This window comes from Monodon monoceros, unplaced genomic scaffold (genome assembly GCF_005190385.1).
Source record: "Monodon monoceros isolate NGI ecotype Baffin Bay Population unplaced genomic scaffold, NGI_Narwhal_1 Super_Scaffold_9, whole genome shotgun sequence".
Lineage (NCBI taxonomy): Eukaryota > Metazoa > Chordata > Mammalia > Artiodactyla > Monodontidae > Monodon > Monodon monoceros.
Window position 1 is genome coordinate 47,321,732 of NW_021703786.1, and position 27,586 is coordinate 47,349,317.

The following is a 27,586-nucleotide window of genomic DNA, read 5'->3' on the forward strand; positions in this document are numbered from 1 at the left end:
CCCGCGTACCGCAAAAAAAAAAAAAGATTCTAATTAATCTCTCCTCTGCTATTATAAATAAGCTCCAGGACAGAGACTGTTGTCTGTTTCTGCTCTTCATACCCCCCAGTGCTTGTGGTATATTAGAAGCTCAATAAATATTTATCGAAGGAGTGGGTGAATGGGGCCAGATCAGGACATGTGTCCCCGCTAAGGACTGGGCTTCAGGCTCAGGTTAGTGGGAAACCACTGCAGAAGTCCGGAGAGGGGTGGCACTATCAGGTTTATTCTAAAGAACGATCATTCAGGCTGCTCTGTACAGAAATGGAAGCAGGGAGGCTGTGGTAATAACACGAGATGAAGATGGTGGCTTCTTTAAGTAAGGGCATCAAAAATTAAGAAAAGTGGACTAAATTGGCAGATTATTGGGTAACATTCCCTTCCTCTACTATATTCACACACTCTCTCTCCCCAGGTTGTAGCAGTCTTGTTTCCTATGAAATCTTTACATGGAGCCAACGCTTAACCCATGTTCCAATCACCCCTGTTCCTCAAAGAGATTTGATGCTCTCTCAGCTTTGGTCCTGAGTTTAGTTCTTTAGCTTTTTAAGGTCTCATGAAGGTAAATTTTCATCCTTCAGGCTCTTTTCCCAAAGTTCCAGTGTAGGCTACTCCCTAACAGGTAGATCTTATTCTGTGGCACTCAGGTTTACAAATTGGACAGGAATTTTAATACTTAAGTCTGGTTATGTCATACCAATCAGAAGTATGATTAGTGGTTATACATGAATTTGAATAGCAAAAAATAAAAGAATTATTCTTTAATAAATGCAGTTTGGCAAACAAAAGTTTTTGAAACACAGGGCACAAGGGAGGGCTTTGGTGTTTAAAAGTTGGAAACCACTGCATTAAATTACCTTCAGGTCCATTTTCAATATCCTGCTTATCCTAAAAAACATCACTCTCACTGTACAGCACTATAAATACAGGTAAAGGAGACGGGGAAAGGCTTTTCAGAATAAATTTCCAATTCCTTTCTTTTATAAAAATAGAATGCAAATGTGTTCTGGTTAGCTAAAGGTTTTGAATAGAGTCTGGGATAACTCAAAAAATTTAAGTATCTTTAATTTTTAATCCAAGTGTATCACTGAGGATAGCTATTTTGAATTCCTTTTGCATCTCAAATATATTTAAAGATATTCTGATATAAAAAGACCATTCAGTAATTTATGTGAAGTTGCTAAAGAGCTTAAACCTTTGAGGCAGGTGATGGGGGCAGGCAGGCTCCAGGACCCCTTGTGCCACACATCATCCACAGGCAGGCAGCCAGCTTTCTTTCTTTCTTTTTATTTTGGCTGCACCTCACGGCCTGCGGAGATCTTAGTTCCCCAACCAGGAGTCGAACCTGGGCCCAGGGCAGTGAAAGCACTGAGTCTTAACCACTGGACTGCCAGGGAATTCCCCAGGAGCCAGCTTTCAGGGATGATGTGGATGGGCTTCTCCACTTCAAGACATCCCACTACTGTTCAGGATGCCCCTCTGGGGAAGCCATAGCCCCCAGTGCTTTGAACTTTAAGGGGTCATATTCTTTTTTTTTTAAAATAAATTTAATTATTTATTCATTTATTTTAGGCTGCGTTGGGTCTTCGTTGCTGCACGCGGGCTTTCTCTAGTTGTGGCGAGCGGGGGCTACTCTTCGTTGTGGTGCGTAGGCTTCTCATTGCGGTGGCTTCTCTTGTTGCGGAGCACAGCTTCTAGGCACACAGTCTTCAGTAGTTGTGGCACGTGGGCTCAGTGATTGTAGCTCTCGGGCTCTAGAGCGTAGGTTCAGTAGTTGTGGCACACAGGCTTAGTTGCTCCACGGCATGTGGGATCTTCCCGGACCAGGACTTGAATCCATGTCCCCTGCACTGGCAGGCGGATTCTTAACCACTGTGCCACCAGGGAAGTCCCAGGGGGTCATATTCTTTACACCAGCCATGGGACTCCACTGTATCTTACACATTATATATTTTGCTTGTAAATACTTCATCTTCTATTTTAACATGATTGAAGTTCTAGATGTCCTTCTATGTGTCAACAGTAATTTCAGTTTTCTCATTTAAACCTCACAATTACACCATGAAGTAGATAATTTTATCACCATTTTATTAGGAAAATAAGGATCAGGGTTACATAATTTGTTCCAGGTCCTGAAGCCAATATGTCGTACTGGGATTCAAACCCACATCTGTGCTCCCTCCACTACACCACGTTGCTTCTCCTGAAACAGTTCATCAAACTACAGTTTTCTATCAGACTCTGGGTTCCCCTTGGGATGCACTGCCACCACCCACATCATACTGAAGTGCTTGCTTAAGTGGCCCCAGGTGACGTGTTCTAAATATCCAAGGGCATGGTTTCTCAACCATGGCACTATTGACACTTAGGGCCAGATAATTCTTTGTTGGGGAGGACCTATGTATTGTAAGATATTTAGCAACATTCCTGGTCTTTAGATGCCAATATTTTCTTCTCAGTTGCGACAACCAAAATGTCTCTGGACACTGCCAAATGTCCTCTCGGAGGCAAAATCACCCCCGCTGAGAACCACTGATCCCCTCTGTGCATCTCACAAGCCACTCCCACTGAGGAAAGATATGAGCTCGAAATTCTTGCCTTACACTGTCCCATTCAGTAACTTTCTTATCTGCTGATTTGTGTAAGTTCATATACAATCTACCAGTAGCTCAGGGTACAAGAAATATTTGACGATTGAGTTTGATTGCACAGATATGCAATGCACAGATATAAATGCAGGGCCTAATTACCAATATCAGTTATCAGGTTAAAGATGACTGATCTCTTTTTTCTTTTTACATATTCACAAGCTTTTTATTTTTTTAATTTATTTTTTATTTAATTTAACTTTTATTTCTTGATAAATATTTTTTTAACATCTTCATTGGAGTATAATTGCTTTACAATGGTGTGTTTCTGCTTTATAACAAAGTGAATCAGCTATAAATATAGATATATCCCCATATCTCCTCCCTCTTGCGTCTCCCTCCCACCCTCCCTACCCCACCCCTCTAGGTGGTCACAAAGCACCAAGCTTATCTCCCTGTGCTATGTGGCTGCTTCCCACTAGCTATCTATTTTACATTTGGTAGTGTATATATGTCCATGCCACTCTCTCAGTTCGTCCCAGCTTACACTTTCCCCTCCCCGTGTCCTCAAGTCCATTCTCTATGTCTGTGTCTTTATTCCTGTCCTGCCCCTAGGTTCTTCAGAACCATTTTTTTTTTAGATTCCATATATATGTGTTAGCATACAGTATTTGTTTTTCTCTTTCTGACTTCACTCCGTATGACAGTCTCTAGGTCTATCCACCTCACTACAAATAACTCAATTTCGTTTCTTTTTATGGCTGAGTAATATTCCATTGTATATATATGCCACATCTTCTTTATCCATTCATCTGTTGATGGACACTTAGGTTGCTTCCATGTCCTGGCGATTGTAAATAGAACTGCAATGAACATTGTGGTATGTGACTATTTTTGAATTATGGTTTTCTCAGGGTATATGCCCAGTAGTGGGATTGCTGGGTCATATGGTAGTTCTATTTTTAGTTTTTTAAGGAACCTCCATACTGTTCTCCATAGTGGCTGTATCAATTTACATTCCCACCAACAGTGCAAGAGGGTTTCCTTTTCTCCACACCCTTTCCAGCATTTATTGTTTGTAGATTTTTTGATGATGGCCATTCTGACTGGTGTGAGATGGTATCTCACTGTAGTTTTGATTTGCATTTCTCTAATGATTAGTGATGTTGAGCATCCTTTCATGTGTTTGTTGGCAATCTGTATATCTTCTTTGGAGAAATGTCTATTTAGGTCTTCTGCCCATTTATGGAATGGGTTGTTTGTTTTTTTGATATTGAGCTGCATGAGCTGCTTGTATATTTTGGAGATTAATCCTTTGTCAGTTGCTTTGTTTGAAAATACTTTCTCCCATTCTGAGGGTTGTCTTTTCATCTTGTTTATGGTTTCCTTTGCTGTGCAAAAGCTTTTAAGTTTCATTAGGTCCCATTTGTTTATTTTTGTTTTTATTTCCATTTCTCTAGGAGATGGGTCAAAAAGGATCTTGCTGTGATTTATGTCATGGAGTGTTCTGCCTATGTTTTCCTCTAAGAGTTTTAGTGTCTGGTCTTACATTTAGGTCTTTAATCCATTTTGAGTTTATTTTTGTGTATGGTGTTAGGGGGTGTTCTAATTTCATTCTTTTACATGTAGCTGTCCAGTTTTCCCAGCACCACTTATTGAAGAGGCTGTCTTTTCTCCATTGTATATTCTTGCCTCCTTTATCAAAGATAAGGTGACCATATGTGTTGGGTTTATCTCTGGGCTTTCCATCCTGTTCCATTGATCTATATTTCTGTTTTTGTGCCAGTACCATACTGTCTTGATTTGTAGTATAGTCTGAAGTCAGGGAGCCTGATTCCTGCAGCTCCGTTTTAGTTTCTCAAGATTGCTTTGGCTAGTCAGGGTCTTTTGTGTTTCCATACAAATTGTGAAATTTTTTGTTCTAGTTCTGTGAACAATGCCATTGGTAGTTTGATAGGGATTGCACTGAATCTGTAGATTGCTTTGGGCAGTATAGTCATTTTCACAATGTTGATTCTTCCAATCCAAGAACATGGTATATCTCTCCATCTGTTTGTATCATCTTTAATTTTTTTCAACAGTGTCTTATGGTTTTCTGCATACAGGTCTTTTGTCTCCTTAGGTAGGTTTATTCCTAGGTATTTTATTCTTTTTGTTGCAATGGTAAATGGGAATGTTTCCTTAATTTCTCTTTCAGAGTTTTCATCATTAGTGTATAGGAATGCAAGAGATTTCTGTGCGGGCTTCCCTGGTGGCGCAGTGGTTGAGAGTCTGCCTGCCAATGCAGGGGATACGGGTTTGTGCCCCGGTCCGGGAAGATCCCACATGCTGTGGAGTGGCTGGGCCCGTGAGCCATGGCTGCTGAGCCTGCGTGTCCGGAGCCTGTGCTCTGCAACAGGGGAGGCCACAACAGTGAGAGGCCCGCGTACCGCAAAAAAAAAAAAAAAAAAAAAAAAAGATGAATTTTGTATCCTGCAGCTTTACCAAATTCATTGATTACCTCTAGTAGTTTTCTGGTAGCATCTTTAAGATTCTCTATGTATAGTGTCATGTCATCTGCAAACAGTGACAGTTTTACTTCTTTTCCGATTTGGATTCCTTTTATTTCTTTTTTTTCTCTGATTGCTGTGGCTAAAACTTCCAAAACTATGTTGAATAATAGTGGTGAGAGTGGGCAACCTTATCTTGTTCCTGATCTTAGTGGAAATGGTTTCAGTTTTTCACCATTGAGAATGATGTTGGCTGTGGGTTTGTCATATATGGCCTTTATTATGTTGAGGTAAGCTCCCTCTATGCCTACTTTCTGGAGAGTTTTTTTATCATAAATGGGTGTTGAACTTCGTCAAAAGCTTTTTCTGCATCTGTTGAGATGATCACATGGTTTTTCTCCTCCAATTTGTTAATATGGTTTATCACATTGATTTGCGTATATTGAAGAATCCTTGCATTCCTGGGATAAACGCCGCTTGATCATGGTGTATGATCCTTTTAATGTGATGTTGGATTCTTTTTGCTAGTATTTTGTTGAGGATTTTTGCATCTATGTTCATCAGTGATATTGGCCTGTAGTTTTCTTTTATTGTGGCATCTTTGTCTGGTTTTGGTATCAGGGTGATTGATGGTGGCCTCATAGAATGAGTTTGGGAGTGTTCCTCCCTCTGCTATATTTTGGAAGAGTTTGAGAAGGATAGGTGTTAGCTCTTCTCTAAGTGTTTGATAGAATTCACCTGTGAAGCCATATGGTCCTGGGCTTTTGTTTGTTGGAAGATTTTTTTTTCTTTTTGTTTTTTTCGGCCGTATGCGGGCCTCTCACTGCTGTGGCCCCTCCCGCTGTGGAGCACAGGCTCCGGACGCGCAGGCTCAGCGGCCATGGCTCACGGGCCCAGCCGCTCCACGGCATGTGGGATCCTCCCGGACCGGGGCACGAACCCGTGTCCCCTGTATCGGCAGGTGGACTCTCAACCACTGCGCCACCAGGGAAGCCCCTGTTGGAAGATTTTTAATCACAGTTTCAATTTCAGTGCTTGTGATTGGTCTGTTTATATTTCCTATTTCTTCCTGGTTCAGTCTCAGAAGGTTGTGCCTTTCTAAGAATTTGTCCATTTCTTCCAGGTTGTCCATTTTATTGGCATAGAGTTGCTTGTAGTAATCTCTCATGATCCTTCATATTTCTGCAGTGTCAGTTGTTACTTCTCTTTTTTCATTTCTAATTCTATTGATTTGAGTCTTCTCCCTTTTTTTCCTGATGAGTCTGGCTAATGGTTTATCAATTTTGTTTATCTTCTCAGAGAACCAGCTTTTAGTTTTATTGATCTTTGCTATCGTTTCCTTCATTTCTTTTTCATTTATTTCTGATCTGATCTTTATGATTTCTTTCCTTCTGCTAACTTTGGGTTTTTAAAATTCTTTCTCTAGTTCCTTTAGGTGTAAGGTTAGGTTGTTTATTTGAGATGTTTCTTGTTTCTTGAGGTAGGACTGTATTGCTATAAACTTCCCTCTTAGAACTGCTTTTGCTGCATCCCATAGGTTTTGGGTCGTCGTGTTTTCATTGTCATTTGTTTCTGGGTAGTTTTTTATTTCCTCTTTGGTTTCTTCAGTGATCTCTTGGTTATTTAGTAGTGTATTTTTTAGCCTCCATGTGCTTGTATTTTTTACAGACTTTTTCCTGTAATTGATATCTAGTCTCATAGCGTTGTGGTCAGAAAAGATACTTGATACGATCTCAGTTTTCTTAAATTTACCAAGGTTTGATTTGTGACCCAAGATATGATCTATCCAGGAGAATGTTCTTGCACACTTGAGAAGAAAGTATAATCTGCTGTTTTTGGATGGAATGTCCTATAAATATCAATTAAATCCATCTTGTTTAATGTATCATTTAAAGCTTGTGTTTTCTTATTTATTTTCATTTTGGATGATCTGTCCTTGGTGAAAGTGGGGTGTTAAAGTCCCCTACTATGATTGTGTTACTGTCGATTTCCCCTTTTATAGCTGTTAGCATTTGCCTTATGTATTGAGGTGCTCCTATGTTGGGTGCATAAATATTTACAATTGTTATATCTTCTTCTTGGATTCCCTTGATCATTATGTAGTGTCCTTCTTTGTCTCTTGTAATACTCTTTATTTTAAAGTCTGTTTTGTCTGATATGAGAATTGCTACTCCAGCTTTCTTTTGATTTCCATTTGCATGGAATATCTTTTTCCATCCCCTCACTTTCAGTCCGTATGTGTCCCTAGGTCTGAAGTGGGTCTCTTGTAGACAGCATATATACGGGTCTTGTTTTTGTATCCAGCCAGTCTATGTCTTTGGTTGGAGCATTTAATCCATTTATATTTAAGGTAGTTATTGATATGTATGTTCCTGTTACCATTTTCTTAATTGTTTTGGGTTTGTTATTGTAGGTCTTTTCCTTCTCTCGTGTTTCCTGCCTAGAGAAGTTCCTTTAGCATTTGTTGTAAAGCTGGTTTGGTGGTGCTGAATTCTCTTAGCTTTTGCTTGTCTGTAAAGGTTTTAATTTCTCCATTGAATGTGAATGAGATCCCTGCTGGGTAGAGTAATCTTGGTTGTAGGTTTTTCCCTTTCATCACTTTAAATATGTCCTGCCACTCCCTTCTGGCTTGCAGAGTTTCTGCTGAAAGATCAGCTGTTAACCTTATGGAGATTCCTTTGTATGTTAATTGTTGCTTTTCCCTTGCTGCTTTTAATATTTTTTCTTTGTATTTAATTTTTGATAGTTTGATTAATATGTGTCTTGGCGTGTTTCTCCTTGGATTTATCCTGTATGGTACTCTCTGCGCTTCGTGGACTTGATTGACTATTTCCTTACCCATAGTAGGGAAGTTTTCAACTATAATCTCTTCAAATATTTTCTCAGTCCCTCTTTTTTTCTCTTCTTCTTCTGGGACCTCTCTAAATCAAATGTTGGTGAGTTTTATGTTGTCCCAGAGGGCTTTGAGATCGTCCTCATTTCTTTTCATTCTTTCTCTATTCTGCTCTGCATTCGTTATTTCCACTAGTTTATCTTCCAGGTAACTTATCCGTTCTTCTGCCTCAGTTATTCTCCTATTGATTCCTTCTAGAGAATTTTAAATTTCATTTATTGTGTTGTTCATCATTGTTTGTTTCCTCTTTAGTTCTTCTAGGCCCTTGTTAAACATTTCTTGTATTTTCTCCATTCTATTTCCAAGATTTTGGATCATCTTTACTATCATTACTCTGAATTCTTTTTCAGGTAGACTGCCTACTTCCTCTTCATTTGTTTCGTCTGGTGGGTTTTTACCTTGCTCCTTCATCTGCTGTGTATTTCTCTCTCTTCTCATTTTGCTTAACTTACTGTGTTTGGGGTCTCCGTTTCACAGGCTGCAGGTTCGTAGTTCCCATTGTTTTTGGTTTCTGCTCCCAGTGGGTAAGGTTGGTTCAGTGGGTTGTGTAGTCTTCCTGGTGGAGGGGACTGGTGCCTGTGTTCTGGTGGATGTGGCTGGATCTTGTCTTTCTGGTGGGCAGGACCACGTCCGGTCGTGTGTTTTGGGGTGTCTGTGAACTTATTATGATTTTAGGCAGCCTCACTGCTAATGAGTGGGGCTGTGTTCCTGTCTTGCTAGTTGTTTGGCATAGGGTGTCCAGCACTGTAGCTTGCTGATCGTTGCGTGGAGCTGGGTCTTAGCATTGAGATGGAGATCTCTGGGAGAGCTTTTGCCATTTGCTATTATGTGGGGGCTGGAGGTCTCTGGTGGACCAATGTCCTGAACTTGGCTCTCCCACCTCTGAGGCTCAAGCCTGACACCCGGCCAGAGCACCAAGACCCTGTCAGCCACATAGCTCAGAAGAAAAGGGAGAAAAAGAAAGAAAGGAAGGAAGGGAGGGAGGGAGGAAGGGGAGGAAGGGAGGGAGGAAAGCAGGAAGGAAGGAAGGAAGGAAGGATAAAATAAAGTTATTAAAATAGAAAAAATTATTAAAAATAAAAAATTTAAAAAGTAATAAAAAAAAAAGAGAAGGAAAGAAGAGAACAACCAAACCAAAAAACAAATCCACCAATGATAAAAGTGCTAAAAACTATACAAAAGAAACAAAACAAAACAAATAAGAAAACCCAGACAGTCAGAACTCTAGGACCCTAGGACAAATGGCAAAAGCAAAGCTATACAGACAAAATCACACAAAGAAGCATACATATACACACTCACAGAAAGAGAAAAAGGAAAAAATATATATATATATAAAATAAAAAAAGGAAGAGGGCAACCAAATCAATAAACAAATGTACCAATGATAATAAGCTGTAAATACTAAACTAAGATTAACATAAAACCAGAAACAAATTGGATGCAGAAAGCAAACCCCAAGTCTACAGTTGCTCCCAAAGTCTACCACCTCAATTTTGGGATGATTTGTTGTCTATTCAGATATTCCAGAGATGTAGGGTACATCAATTTGATTGTGGAGATTTAATCTGCTGCTCCTGAGGCTGCTGGGAGGGATTTCCCTTTCTCTTCTTTGTTCGCACAACTCCTGGGGTTCAGCTTTGGATTTCGCCCCACCTCTGTGTGCAGGTCACCTGAGGGCATCTTTTGGGAAGTCTGAGGTCTTCTGCCAGCGTTCAGTAGATGTTCTGTAGGAGTTGTTCCACATGTAGATGTAGTTTTGATGTATTTGTGGGGAGGAAGGTGATCTCCACGTCTTACTTCTCTGCCATCTTGAAGGCAACCCCCACTGATCTCTTTCAGAGTTCTACTTAGACTCTCCAGTTCTCAAATAATTACAAAGCCCTGGTTCAAGATAAAACTACTCTCCTGTAATCACCTGACCTTTCACAGTTGTTGCTTTCTTCTAATTCCCAGCAACTCAGGTCACCTAAATGCTCTTCCCTGGTGCTCAGTCTAATCCTATTCCCAACACCCACTGTCCTTTCTTTGCTCTTTCATTTCCTGATACTCCTAATCATCACCATTCTTTTTCTGGGGAATACCTCACTTGGTTCTTGTGTCCTGGCCTTCAGCTCTCCTGTTTTCAAGTCATTTCTATTATTTTTTTGTTTCCTCTAAATTAATGCGGTGGTCCCCAACCTTCTTGGCACCAGGGACCGGTTTCGTGGAAAACAGTTTATCCATGGATCAGGGGTGGAGGGTGAGGAGGATGGTTCAGGAGGTAATGCGAGTGATGGGGAGCAGCAGATGAAGGTTTGATCGCTCGCCTGATGCTCACCTCCTGCTGTGCGGTCTGGTTTCTTACAGGCCTCGGCCCAGTACCCGTCCATGGCCTGGAGGTTGGGGACCCCTGAATTAATGGATCATTCTAATTAGTATTATCACATATGCATAAGCATATTTTTATAAGGAGATAAAAGGGGAATATGTATAAAATATATATCTAACGGGAAGAACTCATCCCAAAGATTTAATCACTCTAAAGTACCTAAAACAGATTTATACTTGTCACTGGACTAGGTAGTCGAGATTGAAATGGCTCCTTCCATGAAGAATCTAGTTTGGGGGTTGGTGACAAAGTGATTTCTAATGATTTTATTAACAATGGAAGTCCCCTAAAACATTCTTAATTAATTTTATCCTGGGGACCATACTCCAGTGTCAACTCTGAGGCAGAAAAAAGGCGATTATGTCCAAGAGCTTTCCCACATTACACTTATATGTTTTCCATCCAGTAGGCTCTTCTAATGTTTTCCTACCTTCAAAGAGTTTTCAGCAATAAAAACCTTCTATTGTGCAATATGATGTGGTCTCCATCAGGCTTTTCCTATGTTCATTAGGTCTCTGTTACCTATTAGAATAAGTCCTGTTTGTGGATTCTCTTGTGTTCCCCAAGCTCCTTTCCAGTATGAAGTTTCTGATGTTTAAGAAAAGCTGTGCGCCCACTGAAGGCCTTCCCACAGTTGCTACATTCAAAGGGTTTCTCTCTAGTGTGAATTCTCTGGTGACTAACAAGGTGTGAGTTCTGACTGAAGGCCTTCCCACATTCAGGGCATTCATAGGGTTTCTCTCTAGTATGAACACGGTGGTGTTTAATGAGATCTGAGCTGCCCCTGAAAGATTTCCCACATTTATTGCACGTATAAGGTTTTTCTCCACTATGAATTCTGTGATGTCTCATAAGGTCTGAGCTCTGATTGAAAGTTTTCCCACATTCTTTACATTCATGGGTTTCTCTCCTGAATGAGTTACCTGATGTCGGATGAGGTCTGAGCTGCCTCGGAAAGTTCTACCACACTGATTGCACTGATAAGCTTTCACTTCTTGGCGAATTCTCCGCTCTTCTCTAAGCAACTCTTCCTTGCTAAATGTTTTCTCAACTTCCACAAGTTTCTCTCCAGTATGAAGTCTCTGATGTTTGAGAAAAGCCGTGTGCCAGATGAAGGCTTTTCCGCATTCCTTACATTCATAGGGTTTCTCACCACTGTGGATTCTCTGATGCTGGACAAGGAGTGAACGCTGCCGGAAGGCTTTCCCACATTCATTGCACTGATAGGGTTTCTCTCCAGTGTGAATTTTCTGATGTGTAACAAGGTGTGACCTCTGGCTAAAGGCTTTCCCACATTCATTACATTCATAGGGTTTCTCTCCAGTGTGAGTTATCCAATGCCGAATTAGATCTGAACTTCCCCGGAAGGTTTTTCCACACTCAGTACATTCATAAGGTTTTTCTTCCCTGTGAATTCTCTGTTGTTGGATAAGAGCTAAGTCAGAATTGCAGGCTTTTTCACATTCAAGTTCCTTTACAGTATGTAGTCTCTGATGTTTAAGAAAGGCTGTACGCCCACTGAAGGATTTCCCACATTTGTGACATTCATGGGGTCTCTCCCCACTGTGGAGTCTCTGGTGTTCTGTGAGGCGTGAACGCTGCCTGAAGGCCTTTTCACAGGTGTTGCACTTGAAGGGTTTCTCTCCAGTATGAATTCTCTGATGTGTGACAAGGTGTGAACTCTGACTGAAGGTTTGTCCACATTCATAACATTCATAGGGTTTCTCCCCAGTGTGAATTCTGTGATGGATAATAAGATCTGAACTTTGATTGAAGGCCTTCCCACACTCATTACATACATATGGCTTCCCTCCACTGTGAATTCTCTGGTGCAGGACAAGTTTCGAGCTTCCCTTGAAGGCCTTTCCACAGTCTTTACATTCATAGGGATTCTCGTCATTATGTATTCTCTTATGTCGGGCCAGGTTAGAGCTCTGATTGAAGTCTTTTCCACATTCATGACATATATAAGGTTTCTTTCCTGTATGAATTCTCTGATGTATAGTAAGATTTGAACTTTGATTAAAGTCTTTTCCACATTCACTACATACATACGGTTTCTTTCCTGTATGAATTCTCTGATGTACAATCAGGTTTGAGCTCCGACTGAAATTTTTTCCACATTCCTTACATTCATAGGTTTTCTTTATATTACCAGTTTTCTGATGTTCAGTTACTTCTGACTTCTGTTTGAAGCTCTGGCCACAGACTTCATATCTGTGGGGTCTTTCTCCTGCAGAAAGTATTTTTTCTCTTTCCTTACATCCATGGACTCTCTCTCCTGCAATGGCTTTCTTGGGGATCAGATTCACTTCCCTGATACCTCTCTCTTGGGAAGGGGGATATCCCACTGCATCCTCTAAGGGGCTTACCCAATACCTCAATAACCTGTCCTGAGGATCACCAGTTTCAACTAACCCACATTCTTGGGAGATCTGTCTTTGGAGTCTTTCTGATACAGCCCTTGCTGAATCTTTTTCTTCAGAAATTTCCATCTTTGTCTTCCAATCTTTCATCTTATTTTTGGTCTCAGAATCTGAAATAATAAGTAGAACATTCTATGATTCCTAAAATACAAATTTTCACCTCTTTCCTACACTGGGAAGTCTCAGAGGGAGGAACAAGGAACTTGGAAAAAGACTCTTCCCTTCTGGAGCTGAGATTCAGACGTTTTTCAGAGGGATTGTGGCTACCACAGGAACACACACCCTATTGGTGGAGAAGAAACTTGCCAGGGTGCAGGCTGGAGCTGGTGTGTGTGGGTGGCCTGCAGGGTGGTGGAAGAATTCACTGGAGGTGGGCAGTCTGGAGCTGGAAGTGGCCTGTTTGATGGGGTAGGAACCTGCTGGGCCCTGAGGCCAGGCCAGAATGGGCTCACAGGAAGCAACTCACTAGGGTGATTGCCACCAGGCCTCCCACAAGTTGATCTGCTGGCAGCCACACCAATAAATAAGATAAAATAGCACACCAGCACCAGGAAAAGAAGTTCCTTCCTTTTCCTATGGCCTTGTATTTCCCTCCAGCATCCTCTATTGACAAAAATCTAAATGTTGTACCAGCTGGCAAAGGAGAAATCGTCCAGATCCAGTAACTTAAGCAAAGCAAAGGAGGGTAGATTTGGAGTTGAGATATGATAAATTAATAACTGATCCACTAACCATTCCCCCCAATATATCATGACAGTTAAACAAATATGAAACTATGCCTCAGAATAAAAATGCTTGGCTGCCATTTTAATAGAAATCAATTCTCCCTTTCTCAGACCTGGCATTTTTCTTTCTGGTATTCTGGTGGAACTGCCTCCTTTGTATGGCAATTTTGTATCTTCCTGCAACTGGAAGACAGATGAGTTTATTGCTTTTGAGTGTTCATATCATCAAATTCCTGACCTTGCCCAGTCACAAAAATACATTTCTGAGCTCCTTGAGAGAGCCATTTCACCTTGGCCCGGGGGATTGGAATGCTCTAGTCAGTAATCTTTCTGCAATGAATAAGAGGAAACACAGCATAGAGATTAAGAGTGTGGATTCTTAACTGACTGTCGGACAAAATGCCTGGGTTTGAATCCTATCTCCATCACTTACTGACTGTGTGACATTAGGCAAGTTGCTGCAACTCTCTGTGCCTGTTTCCTCATCTCTAAAATGGAGATAATAATAGTATTTACCTCATAGAGTTGTTATGAGAATTAAATATATGTAAAACATTTAGAACCATGCTTGGCATATAGAAAGCACTATGTAAGTGTCAGCTGCTGTTACTATTACTACTATTATCATTAATCATTACCTTTTATGCCCAAGAATTATCATTAAGTAATGTGTCCCTAGCACAAACCTCCATATCTAGGCTGGATTTTATTTATTTAACATTCAAATAAAATACTGGAAAGAATTGGCTTTGTCATAATTTTCCCTTAAAGTGATTTTTTGGGGGGTTTGTTTGATATATAGTGTTCAAAATTTAGAAACAGTTTAAAAGATGGAAAAGGCATTTCTCAAAACCCACTGAAAACAGTTAAAAGAATGACAAATGAGGTAAACTCCATCTTCAAAAAAAGGGTCATATACAGATGTCTCCCAAAGTCTCATATCCTGAAAGGCATGGTCAGTGATCTTCTAATTAGAGTGAAGAGATCTAGAGCCATGGCGGGGAGGCAGGTGACAGAAGCAGGGACTGTCCCATAGAGATCTAGTCTGACATATCAGAGTGGCAGGGGAAGATGCTAAAGAAGAAACGGTGCCGGCAGATCATTTAGGTTGTCTTCCACCTGGTACCTGGCTGAGGAACACTGGCAGCCATGGAGCAAGATGAAGAAAGGAGATGAGTGTGACTGTCAGACTGTGCTACGAAAGTCCAGTGGTCTACAGGGCTTTTTCTGTGCCATGTTGATCTCCTGGAAACCAAAAGCTGAAGGGAGATAATGCCTGTAGATTTGATAAGAAGGTGTTTGTGGCAGCAGATCTGTATGAAGGCTTTGAGGTGCCCTTGCTCAATTCCCTCTGTCTCTTCCCTCTTTCATAGAGAACCTGCTTCATGCACTGTTGAGTAGTAATCATTTAGGTAACTTTGTGGGATGTGTGCTTGAAAACAGGGGGTTGTTGCTTTAGGAAAGAAAGCAACATGAGTAACAGAGGGATTAGGAGCATACACCCAAGAGGAACAGCAAAGGAATTAATAGGATGCATCCAGCAGAGCTCTCCACTATCTCAAAGAAATTATAGACAAAACCACTCTTTAAATGAAAACTCAAAGAAGACATATAAGAGCTCAAAATAGAGTGTAGATTATAAAAGAATAAAAAGAAGTGAGAAGTAATCTGGCAGAGCTGAAGGAAAAAAGTGGAAGGGAAAACTAAATGCATTACGTAGATGAAACTCATCAAAGAAAAAAGAAAAATAATCACTACAGGGACAAGATGAGGCCTGGAGAGATGACACAGAATGCAGTGGATATTAATATAATTATAGAGAAAACAAGTTGCTACAGAAAGATATTCAAATATATATATAATTAGTGTTCCTAAAGAAGAGAAAAGAACAAACAGAAGGAAAAAAAAACCATTCAAACATAACAGAAGGAAATGTGGCTGAAATAAAGACTTGAATCTATTGGAAGGATACAGTGTAGTCCATAGAAAGTTGATATAGAACAGTCCACACCAAGGCATAGCCTGGTGAAGTAACTAAATTTCAGGAATAAATGAACATATGAAGATCTGAGGCAGATGAGCAAGTGATGGGCAAGAGGGAATTTCAGGCTGAGTTTATACTCCTCCATGTTACACTCATGCCAGAGTATAGTAATGCCTGTAAAGTTCTGAAGAGACACAAAGTGTGACTTGATCATTTTTTACCTGGCAAACTGTTCCCTCATATTAAAACAGGCAAATGTTCTCAAGTAGGTAAAAACTCAGGGAGTATGACAGGCAGCCCTTTTTGAAAAGAACTGCTGGGCAATGAGATATAGCCAGTGAAGAAATGAGTGAAAATAAACACTCAGGACCTCAGAGAACATTGTAAAACAATGGATGAGGAGTGTTGAATAAATTTAAATATGGAACTGACATTAAACAATTGGAAATTATTTTTGTAGAATAGAGGAGGAGAGGTAGTGGGAGTTAAGTATAAATTGTGCTAATTTGCCTGTCTGTCATGACAGGGATCAAGAGATAGCATCTCAAGTAGAAATACATAATTTTAAAAGAAGATCCAAACCTTAATATGTTTCATGATCAGTTTTCCCCCATAATTTTAAAGGAATAATATTTCAAAATTACAGAGAAACAGACTTCCCTGCTGGTCCCGTGGTTAAGACTCTGAGCAGTGGTTAAGACTCTGCGCTTCCACTGCGGTGGGTGCGGGTTTGATCCCTGGTCGGGGAACTAAGATCCCACATGTCACACATAGCGCAGCCAAAAATAAAATAAAATTACAGAGAAACACTTTTTTTTTTTGGCTGCGCCTCGTGGCGTGCAGGATCCTAATTCCCCGACCAGGGATCAAACCTGTGCCCCCTGCAACCCGCGCCCCCTGCATTGGAAGTGCAGAGTCAACCACTGGACTGCCAGGGGAGTTCCCACTTTTTCTATTTTTGATCATAAAAATACTACATGCTCATTATAGGAAAAACCAAGAGTAGAGAAGAGCACAGAGAAGAAACTAAAGATACCCAATATTTTGTTATATATTCTCCCAGTCTTATTTCTGGGCATAAATTTTTTTGATACAAAAATGGGATCACAGTATACATGCCCTTATTGTCCTCTTTGCCCTACTTGTGATACTGGAGCTGGACCCTGGAAACAGTTCCCTTTTGTTGGCTGGCTTTGTCAATAGAGGGTGCTGGAGGAACACTGTAAGCCACACAAAGAGAAAGGGGTTTCTCTTGGTACTTTTGAGCTGTTTTGTCTTTTGGTGGGGCCCCCAAATCAACATAAGGGAGGCTTGATGGGGTAGACCAACCAGCTCTGGCCTACCCAACCCTCCAGTGAGTTTTTCCACTACCCAGCAGGCCTTTCCTATGGATTACCTCTAGCCTGCCTGCACCCTTCAGTGAATTTCTCTGTCATTTGGCAGGCCGTGCCAACAGACATGCCCTCTGACAAATTTCTTTACACCAGCAGGCTGTGTTTCTTTGGCAACCACAACCCATCCAAAAAAGTCTGAATCCCTGCTTTGGGGTGGGGGGGAGCCCTCTTCTAAATTTGTGGTTCCTTCCTTATTTACTCCTCCTTAGTCCTAGAGGTAAGACGGCTTCCTGCGTTATCTATTTCTACACTCCTTAGTGTTTTCTTTAGATCCTTTTAGTAGTTAGCTACCTTTACCGGTTAAATATTCTTTATATTAAATGTCCCTTGTTTAAACTATTGGTATAGTTTTTGTCTCCTGACTGGATCCTGACTGATACAGATACATATTATCATTTCATTTTAGATCTAGAACAAAGTGAAGATGATACAAGAAGAATAGGAAGGGGGCTGAGAAAGAGGAAACAAAAATTTGTTTAGAAATAGTGCTAAAAGGAGTCCTCTCTGTAAGAATCATTAGGGTCAACCTTTACCACAGGCATAGGTATGGCAAAGCACCCAGTCCTTAGTCCTACACAGCATTCCCTGCAGAGATGAATGGCATTCTCTGCTCAACATTTTCATCCAATTCCATAGGTGAAAGGAATAGGGAGTAATTTAAGGAACTCTTTGCCTCAGAGGATGTCTGGAGAAGGGTACAGTATCTGAAACATAGGCTTGATCAGAGATGAGTCCTCCTCTACAATCCAATCCAGCTGAACTCAGAGCTTCTGGGAAAAGGGCATTGTTATTTTATATCATTCACTGATGTGTTCACCTAACTTACATTAACTAAGCACCCACCATATTCCAGACACTGTACTAGGTACTGGCAATACAAAGGTGAACATCCCTGCCCTCAAAGAACTTACAGTTCAATGAAGGGAGATACATGTGTAAATGGACAAGAAGATAGTGTGGCCAGTGCTGGAATAAGGTGAGCACTGTCCGGTATGGGAGAACCTGAATCAACGAAACATGGTAACTGCAAGTGGGGGAAGAAAGGAGTCAAGAATGACTTTCAGTTTTCTGGCTTAGGCAATGGGTGGGATACGGTGCTGTTTATGAAGACAGGGGTCAGAGAAGGAAGAGTAGGTTTGGAGGGTGGGAGAGTAGGTCCAAAGATCTGAAGATGAGTTGAGTTTTTCGTCATCTCTTGGTTTCTAACAGGAACCAAGCTCAGGGAGAGGCAAGGAGTTGTCAACTCCACAGATTCGGCTAGACGCCCTTCAACAAAGAGCAGAAGCATCTTATCTTGTCTCCAAGAGTCAAAGCCATTGGGAATCCTTAATCCTCCAATTCCACTGAGCTCTTTAAAACCTTTTCTTGTTTTTTGCTTTTCAACCGAAACTCAGAGAATTCGGGGTGTATAGAGTCTAAGTTAGAGGACAGAGCCCCTACTCGGTGAGACCAGCTCTGTCTCTTCCTCTAGTATCTCTGCCATGCAGGGATTCCACTGAGTGTGGACCTGAGGCCCAGCATCCTTTTGCGATTCATTCACAGCCACATCCTGCAACATCTTGAATTCCTGAAACAGAAGTTCCTGTTCTGCAACTACCCAATAAGGAGTTGGCAGCAGATACTCCATAGCTTCCCTTTCCTTTTTAAATCTCTACTACTTCCTGCATTCCCTTGGTCTCAGTAGATAATCTTGCCCCTCGCTTTAAAAATATGTGAGACCATGTGGTAAAAATCACCTCACGTTCCTCTCTCTTTTCAATGACTCCTCATCTTTACTGTATTTTGTCTCTTCCATTCTCTAGTATTTATTGCTCTTTAACTGAGCCCCTATGATGGGCCAAGCACCACGCTAGGTGGTTAGAATACAATAATGAGGACAGAGTCCCTGCCCTTGACTAGTGTGTGGTGTCAATTAAATGTGTTAAATACACAATAAGGGTAAGTGTGGGTGCCGTGGGACCTCATGAGAAGAGCACAACCTGAGGGGGGTGGGATGGGTAAGGAAACTTCCTGAAGGAAGCAGCTTCTAAGGTGAGGCCTGAAAGACAATTTGAGATAACTAGACTAAAAGAAGAAGGAAGAGCTTTTCAGATTGAGGCTGAAGCATGTACAAAGGCCAGGAGGTGAGAGAAGCTACGATGTGTTCATGGATGCACCATATGACTGAAGCCCAGAATACAGACAGTAAACGATGAAGCTGGGGAAGCGGCGGTCAAACCACGGAGGGCCATGTATCCCAGGCTAAGAAGCTTGGACTTTCTCCTGAAGGCAGTGGGGAACCCCGAAAGGGGTTAAAGCAGGAGAATGACATAATTAGATTTATCTTTTTAAAAGACTGCTCTGACAGCTTTATGGAGAACAGACTAAAGGGTGCAAGGCTGAAAGCTGGGATATTGCTTAGGAAACTACAGCAGAATCTATGATGGAGACAGTGAGGGCCTCATCACTGACAGTGAGTTACTGGGACTGGAGACATTTTAAAGTATATTAAAGAAGCAAAAACAGGGAGAATCGGTGCTGTCCTGAATGGAAGGTGTGAGGGAAAACAGAAGGCATTAAGGATGACACCCAAGTTTCTAGCTCGGACAACTGCCTAAGCTGGGTAGTGGGACCGAAAGAGTGGCGGTGAGGGGGAGGAGGTGGTGAATTCCACTTCAGACACGTTATATTTGACGTACCTGTGTGGCATCCAGGAGAAAACTTCTGAGAAGCCAATGAATCAGTGGGTCAGGAACCCAGGAGGAAAATCTAGAATGGACACACAGATTTTGGAACCATCAGCATATAATTAGTATCTAAAGCAGAAAAGTGGCGATTACAGCTCGGAGGCAGCTTAGAGTTCTGAACACAACAGGGCTTTGGAAGCAAGCAGAACCAAATTAGAATCCCAGTTTCTTAATCTCCCCCAACTATCATTTCTGCAAATGTAAAGCAGAAATACCACTGATTCCAAAGTGTTACTGTACACATTTTTAAAAACCCACCCTGGGAATTCCCTGGTGGGCCAGTGGTTAGCACTCGGCACTTCCACTGCCGTGGCCTGGGCTGGGGAGCTAAGATCCGCAAGCCACGCGGCATGGCAAAAACAAACAACAACAACAAAAAACAACCCCCCCCCAAAAAAACCCCCACCCCAATGTATATAAAGCCACACACCTCTACAGTGTAAGCCTCCCAAGAGTGTAAGCTCTGTGGGGATGGGGGTCTTTGTTCTGTACAGTGTTGGAACAGTACCTGGACCATAGTGGGTGCTCAATTAAAAATCATTGAATAGGGGCTTTCCTGGTGGCACAGTGGTTAAGAATCTGCCTGCCAGTGCAGGGGACATGGGTTCGAGTCCTGGTCCATGAAGATCCCACATGCTGCGGAGCAACTAAGCCCGTGCGCCACAACTACTGAGCCTGAGCTCTAGAGCCCACAAGCCACAACTACTGAAGCCCGCATGCCTAGAGCCCATGCTCCGCAACAAGAGAAGCCACTGCAATGAGAAGCCTGCGCACCGCAACAGAGAGTAGCCCCTGCTCACCGCAACTAGAGAAAGCCTGCGCATAGCAACAAAGACCGAACTCAGCCATAAGTAAATAAATAAATAAATAAATAAATTTATTTTTTAAAAAATCATTGAATAAATGAATAGTAGGTTAACTCTCTTCCCTCTTTCCCTTGACTAATCCCTGAAATTTTTTTCTCCCTTGGCTTCCATAATGCATGATACTCCACCCACTCTACTTTTTTTTATTGTCTTTACCCTTTCAGCTTTTCCTTCCTTCTAGTCCTCTCCTTTTATATTCAGTATCTCAATGACCATACCACCTCTGACTTCAGTGATCACCTTTGTCCAGAATGAACCATAAATTTAAAACTCCTCTATTCCTCACCTACATTGTAGTCTATATTCACAATGCATCTCCAGTCCAACGTCTTATTGACAGTCAAGAAGGATCAAATGCATGAAAATGAACTCAACATTTTGCTTCTAAATGTATTCCCCCTTCTTACTATCTGTTTCTGCCCAAATGACCAGTTTTCATTGAACAAATATTTAACATGAGCCTATAGTGTCCAGGCACTGTTCTGGGCCCTGGGATACTCTGGTGAAGAAGCCCCTAATGGGGCTTGTATTCTAGGGCTTTCTAAGCCAGAAATGCAGTAGTTTTGTTTTGTTTTTAATTAAAAATACTTTACTGCTAAAAAATTCTAACCATCATCTGAGTCTTTAGTTAGTCATTATCTTTTTTCAACAGTAACATCAAAGATCACCAGTCACCATAACAAATATAATCATAATGAAATAGCTTGAAATATTGCAAGAATTGGCAAAATATGACACAAACATGAAGTGAGCAAGTGGTGTTGGAAAAATGACACTGATAGACATGCTCAACGCAGGCTTGCCGCAAACCTTCAATTTGTAAAAAATGCAATATCCATGAAGCACAATAAAGCAAAACACAATAAATTGAGGTATGCCTGTACTATTGTAGAATTATCTATTTCTCCTTTCAGTTCTGTCAATTTTTGCTTCATATACTTTGCAGTTCTGTTGTTAGATGTGTATACATTTATAAGTCTTACATTTTCTGGTTACTGCCACCTAAAATGTGATCCACACACCGGCCACAGTAGCCTCACCGAGGAGCCTGGTGAAATGCAAATTCTCAAGCACCACCCAGACCTACTGAGTCAGTCTGTGTGGGAGGGGCCCAGCAATCTGTGCTTACCCAGCTCACGCTCCAGGTGATTCTCAGCTTGCTACAATCTGAGAAGCAGCGCTCTGGGAGGCAAGTCATCTTGGACCCCTCTCTCTCTATCCCTTCTATCCGTACCTACTAACTCTGAAAACTGTTCCAACTCCATCTTAACCTAGAACCTTCTCACCCCATGCTTGGATTCTCGTAAAATCTCTAAACGTTTTCTGGCTCCAATCAATGCTGATAACACTGTCGGATGAAATAATTTTCTAAAGCACTGCTGACACCAATGATCAAAAATCTACCATGGGGCTTCCCTGGTGGCGCAGTGGTTGAGAGTCTGCCTGCCGATGCAGGAGACACGGGTTCGTGCCCCGGTCTGGGAAGATCCCACATGCCTCAGAGCGGCTGGGCCCGTGAGCCATGGCCGCTAAGCCTGCGCGTCCGGAGCCTGTGCTCCGCAACGGGACAGGCCACAACAGTGAGAGGCCAGCGTACCGCAAAAAAAAAAAAAAAAATCTACCATGACTTTTCTATCATCCATTAAAGGAAATAATAGCTTCTTTTTGACTCACAGAACTGTAATATATCCTAGGGCTGCCATGACAAAATACCACAAACTGGGTGACTTAAAACAACAGGAATTTATTCTCTCACAGTTCTGGAGGTTAGAAGTCTGAAATGAAGGTGTTGGCTGGGTGGCTTCCTTCTGCAGGCTCCTAGGGATAACTGTTCCATGCCTCTCTCCTAGCTTCTGGTGACATCTGGCAATCCTTGTGTTCCTTGCTTTGTAGATGCAGTACTTCAGCCTCTGCCTCCACCTTCACATGGCATTCTCGCTGTCTCTGTCTCTTCACCTGGCCATCTTCTTATAAGGACACTAGTCATATTGAATTAGGGGCCCATTCTACTCCAGTATGACCTCATCTTACCTAGTTATGTCTGCAATGACCCTATTTCCAAATAAGGTCACATCCTGAGGCACTGGGGGCTAAGACCTCAACATATCCTTGTTGGGGGACAAATTCAACCCATAACAATAGCCCCATTCTATGATTCACGAAAGAGCAAACCTATGCTCTCGGATTCTCCCTAAATTCCCATATACTAGGCTTCTTCCCATTCTGTCCCTTTGCCCATGACTCTCCTACTTGTGATGTCCTTCCTACTCTCCTTCATCTACATCAATATCAAATGCAGCAAGAGGCCAGGCAGTTAATCAGAATGGGTGAAGCAAACAAGGTGATAAATGACAACTGATACTTTGCTGCAGTGTCCGGGAGGCAATGATTACTGGGGACTGGGGATCTGCAAATTTTGTACTGAGTCTAAAGGAGGGAGCTGCTACTCAGTTCCTCCCAATTGCACCATGCAGACATGTGTGCCCTATTTGGCCACATCTTCTGATTGTCCAAGAGATGCTGAAAATCCGGATTCTTGAGTGAGTGGACGTGAAAGAAATTTTCTGATTTTAAAATGTTGGCCACTAATTCAAGTAAAAACAAACAGCATGAGTCAGGAAAATGTGTCTACAGGGAATTCCCTGGCAGTCCAGTGGTTAGTTAGGACTCTGTGCTTTCACTGCGGTGGCGGGGTTCAATCCCTGGTTAGGGAACTAAGATCCCCAGAAGCTGCAGGGAGTGGCCAAAAAAAAAAAAAAAAAAAAAAGTGTCTACAGTCTACTCTGGCCCAGGGGCCATACTTTTACAACCTCTGACTTACACAAATTCCTCCCACTGTTTCAGGCTCACCTTAGTTAGTACCTTCTAACTATTTCAATCCTTTTAATTCATATTCATGTGCATGCATTAGTTGATGCTACACAAGATGGAGTCCCTGCCTAGGGGCCTGGAAGACTTAGATAAACAGACACACACGGAACCAGGTAGTAAGGGTTTGTGAAGTAGACGCCAAACAAGCTAAAAAAAGATGAAAAGCTTAAAGAGGGAGGGAGGGAGGTGGCAATCCTGGAAGGCTTCCCAAAGAAAATGACTTTAGAAGCTACCCCTAAAAGAATATGCAGACGTTTACAAAGAAGAGACCAGCCCAAATCCCTCCCTCCTCCGAACTCCCAACAGTACGAACATTTTAGATGAGGTATTACAACATGTCTGAACCATACAGTTCATTCCTGTGGTTCAGTCTAGTCTTCCCAAAGGGTCTGTCAGTTACTCCTGGAGCGTTCTACGCGCCTGACACGGCATTGTGCAAGGAACAGGGTCAATTCATGCCCGGGGTTTGATTCTGGGCCTGGGGGAGATGCGGTTTGCAGTACTCACAGGAGGGAACTGGAACAGACTGGAAAAGGGGGACGCGACGCGGGGCGGTGGGGGTAGGGGTGTGTGGTGTGTATGGAGATGGGCGGGGTACGCCGAGAACCAGGAGAGGGCCAAGGGCATAGAAGGCCTGGCCGCGCGCACCCGGCACCTAAGTCCCGGAGGCCGCAGCCTCTCCCCGTTCGGAGAAATGAGGGGTCAGCGCCCACCTCCGAAGACCTGCTCTCCACCCCGCTTCCCCAGGGCACCCAGGCGCTGGGGCCCCCAGTTCTGCGATCGCAGCGGGGTCTCACCTCCAGGCCACCCCTAGCCTCCCGCTCGACCGTGGCCCCCTGCACGGCCGCCAGCGCTCAGCCCCAGCTCCTCCCTCGGGCACGGCGCCACCACCCTGGACATCGTGCCCGCAGCGGCCGGCCACTTCCGGCGTGCTCCCCCAGGCGGCCGTCCCCCGCCCAGACGCCGGACCCGGCTGTGCCCGCCAATCCGCGGGCGCGCTCCCAAGCCTCCTCCCACCCGCTCAAGGGTCTTCCCTGCGCAGGTTCGGCGTCGTTCTCTCGGTCTCGCGCGAGCAGAGTCCTGAGGGTCCAGCGCCGCGCAGGTTGGTGCACCTGCAGGCGCCAAGTAATGTGTGCGAGGCCACCACCGAGACGCAAGTCCTCCGGGGGGTCCTAGACTCGCCCACGGCTGGCTTCTGGCCAGTCGGTCTGGGTGGGGGACCCTGTCAGATAACCACGCTTTTGTTCTAATTTTTAATTTTGGTTTTTCCCTGCGTGCTTTTGTGGTCTCATTCATTGATGCCTTCTGTTTGCAGTGCCCTCTCAAAGGCTTGGTAGTACAGAGATAAACAAGGATAGCGAAATGTTTAAAAGGGCAAGTTCTGAAGTGAGAACATCAAGACACTCAGAAAGTCAGACAGAATCGCTGACCCACCATTTATGGACTATGTGACTTTGGGCAAATTACCTAACCTCTCTGAGTCCAATTTAATGGATTATCCTACTTTTCCTCACTGATTTTTGTTTATTTTAATTTTATCTATTTTTGGCTGCACTGTGTCTTTGTTGCTGGCTGTGGGCTTTCTCTAGTTGCTAGGAGCGGGAGCTACTCTTCCTTGCGGTGCACGGGCTTCTCATTGAGGTAGCTTTGGCTTCTCATTGCGGTGGCTTCTCTTGTTGCAGAGCACGGGCTGTAGGCACACAGGCTCAGTAGTTGTGGCTCGCAGGCTCTAGAGCGCAGGCTCAGTAGTTGTGGCACAAGGGCTTAGTTGCTCCGCGGCATGTGGGATCTTCCCGGGCCAGGGCTCGAACCTGTGTCCCCTAAGTTGGCAGGTGGATTCTTAACCACCGTGCCACCAGGAGGTCCCTCCTCACTGATTTTTAAATGCTGTTTTTATCATTAACTAAATTCACACATGTACTTGGTTATGTATTTGAGGTACTTTCTGTCTGCTTATCTGTTTCTCTCTCTCTGCTTTGATAATAAACTGTTATAATTATTGTGAGCTTTTAAATATGTTTTAAAATCTGGTAGGAGTAGCCCTCTCTTCATTTACTCTTCTTTTTTCAGAAAAAAATTGTAACCCTGAATGTTTTCTTGTATTTCTTATATTACTTTTAAAAGAACAAAATAGTGTTTTTGTTTTTTTGTTTTGTTTTAAGAACCAAAATCTGCTTAAGCCAGAAGAATGAAAATGGAGGAGAGAGGGAAGAACAGTAGCTACATTTTTGTTGCGAAATGTAAAGTCGTTGAGGGTGGTTTGCTTTGGCTTTTTAGTCATTTTTTAAAAAGAACAAAAAACTGTCTGATCTTATCTGGGTTTAACATGCTGCGCCTGTCAGCAGTGTGAATTCATTATGTAATTCATTTGCTCTACAAATACGTATGGCATGCTCGCTCTCTGCCAGACGCTGGTGATGCAATGAATGTTGAGCAAACCCATGGCTGTATCATGGAACTTAAGGTCATGAAGAGGAGATATTTAAACAATTCCATGAATAAATATAAAATGTTAACTGTAGTGAGTGCTATTCTGGAGAGTACAAAGTGCTGTAAGTGTTTATAAAAGAAGATTTGACGTACACAGGAAGGTCTGTGAAAGCTTCCTGGAATCAGGCTCTCCCTGAAGAGTTAGGCAGATGAAGGACAAGAAAGTAACAGAAACCCACCTCTACTTAAACATATGTGACAGGAAAGTCCAGGGTGTTGGCTTCCACAAAGGCCAGAATTCAAGGATTTAAGGACTGTCATCAGGACTCTTTTCTCCCTCTCCATTTCTTTCTGGTTTTTTTTTTGCAGTACGCAGGCCTCTCACTGCTGTGGCCTCTCCCGTTGCGGAGCACAGGCTCCGGACACGCAGGCTCAGCGGCCACGGCCCACGGGCCTAGACGCTCCGCGGCATGTGGGATCTTCCCAGACCAGGGCACGAACCCGTGTCCCCTGCATCGGCAGGCGGACTCTCAACCACTGCGCCACCAGGGAAGCCCTCTCCATTTCTTGATTTCACTTTTCTCTCTGTTAACTTCATAGATTTTCCCCCCCCACATGGAGATAGGTTTCAGTGCCCAGGGTTGCAGAAGGGCATCTATAGAAATTACAGAAAAAGGACTCTGATAGGTTCTGCTTGGATCACATGTCCAACACTGGATCAATCACTGTATCCAGTAGATAAGGTACTTTGATGGATCAGCTTGGATTACACGTTGGGATAGGGAAAGGGAGCCATGTTACTGCTAGACCCATCGGGGGATGGAAAGAAAATCAGTTTTTTGGTTTCTTTTTGTTTTTACCAGAAAAATGAGACAGTTCTTAAGACAGGCAAAGTAACAGATGTCTACTATGGGAGACTGCAGGGGAGAGCATTACAGGCAGCAGGAACTATCTATGTAAGGCTCTGTGGCAGTGTCTGAGAAGCTGGAGGCCAGTGAGTGGATGGTGAGAATGAGATGAGCTTGGAAAGATTACGCCACAGAGTGTCTGGAAAGCCACATGTAGGCTTCTTGGCTTTATCCTAAGGGTAACAGAGACCTATTAGGGGTTCAACAGGGCAGGGTACCTGGGTGTGAGATGGGGGAGCCACCATCCCACTGCACCTGCATGAAAGACCTGGAGCGGGAACTACCCAGCCCAGCCTAACCCCTTATGAATTCCTGACCATAGAAACTGCGAGAGAGAATGAGAGGTTGTTGTTGTTTTAAGCCAGAATTTGGGCGCGATTTGTTAAGCAGCAATAGATAACCAGAATGTGAAGCACCTGTCACTATCATGTAATTTTCTTTGTATCAGTTTTCTTTGCCATATTCTCATTCGTCAGTGGTGTTGCTTGTGATTCAAGTCATTTCCCGCATCACTCTTATGTACTTTGTGCAATGCTTCTTCTTTTGTTTGTTTTGTTTTGGTTTTGGTTTTGGTTTTGCGGTACGCGGGCCTCTCACTGTTGTGGCCTCTCCCGTTGCGGCGCACAGGCTCCGGACGCGCATGCTCAGCGGCCATGGTTCACGGGCCCAGCCGCTCCGCGGCATGTGGGATCCTCCAGGACCAGGGCACGAACCCGTGTCCCCCGCATCGGCAGGCGGACTCTCAACCACTGCGCCACCAGGGAAGCCCAATGCTTCTTCTTTTATTGGAAGATTTGTAATTTTACTTTGTAATAAATTTTCATTGTACAGTATTTTAATTTTATTATACAATGTTTACATCACCTGAGGGACAAG

General features: G+C 42.9%; 1 protein-coding gene across 1 annotated transcript; it reads right to left on the reverse strand.

Moving 5' to 3' along the window:
- Positions 1 to 9,698: 9,698 nt before the first annotated feature.
- On the reverse strand, positions 9,699 to 19,926 carry LOC114889739 (zinc finger protein 594-like). The gene is given in 3 exon segments (XM_029213281.1): positions 9,699 to 11,279; positions 11,282 to 12,916; positions 19,588 to 19,926. Coding segments are annotated over 2 exon segments (1,989 nt in total). The 5' UTR covers positions 12,897 to 12,916; positions 19,588 to 19,926; the 3' UTR covers positions 9,699 to 10,905.
- Between the last annotated feature and the right edge of the window lie 7,660 nt (positions 19,927 to 27,586).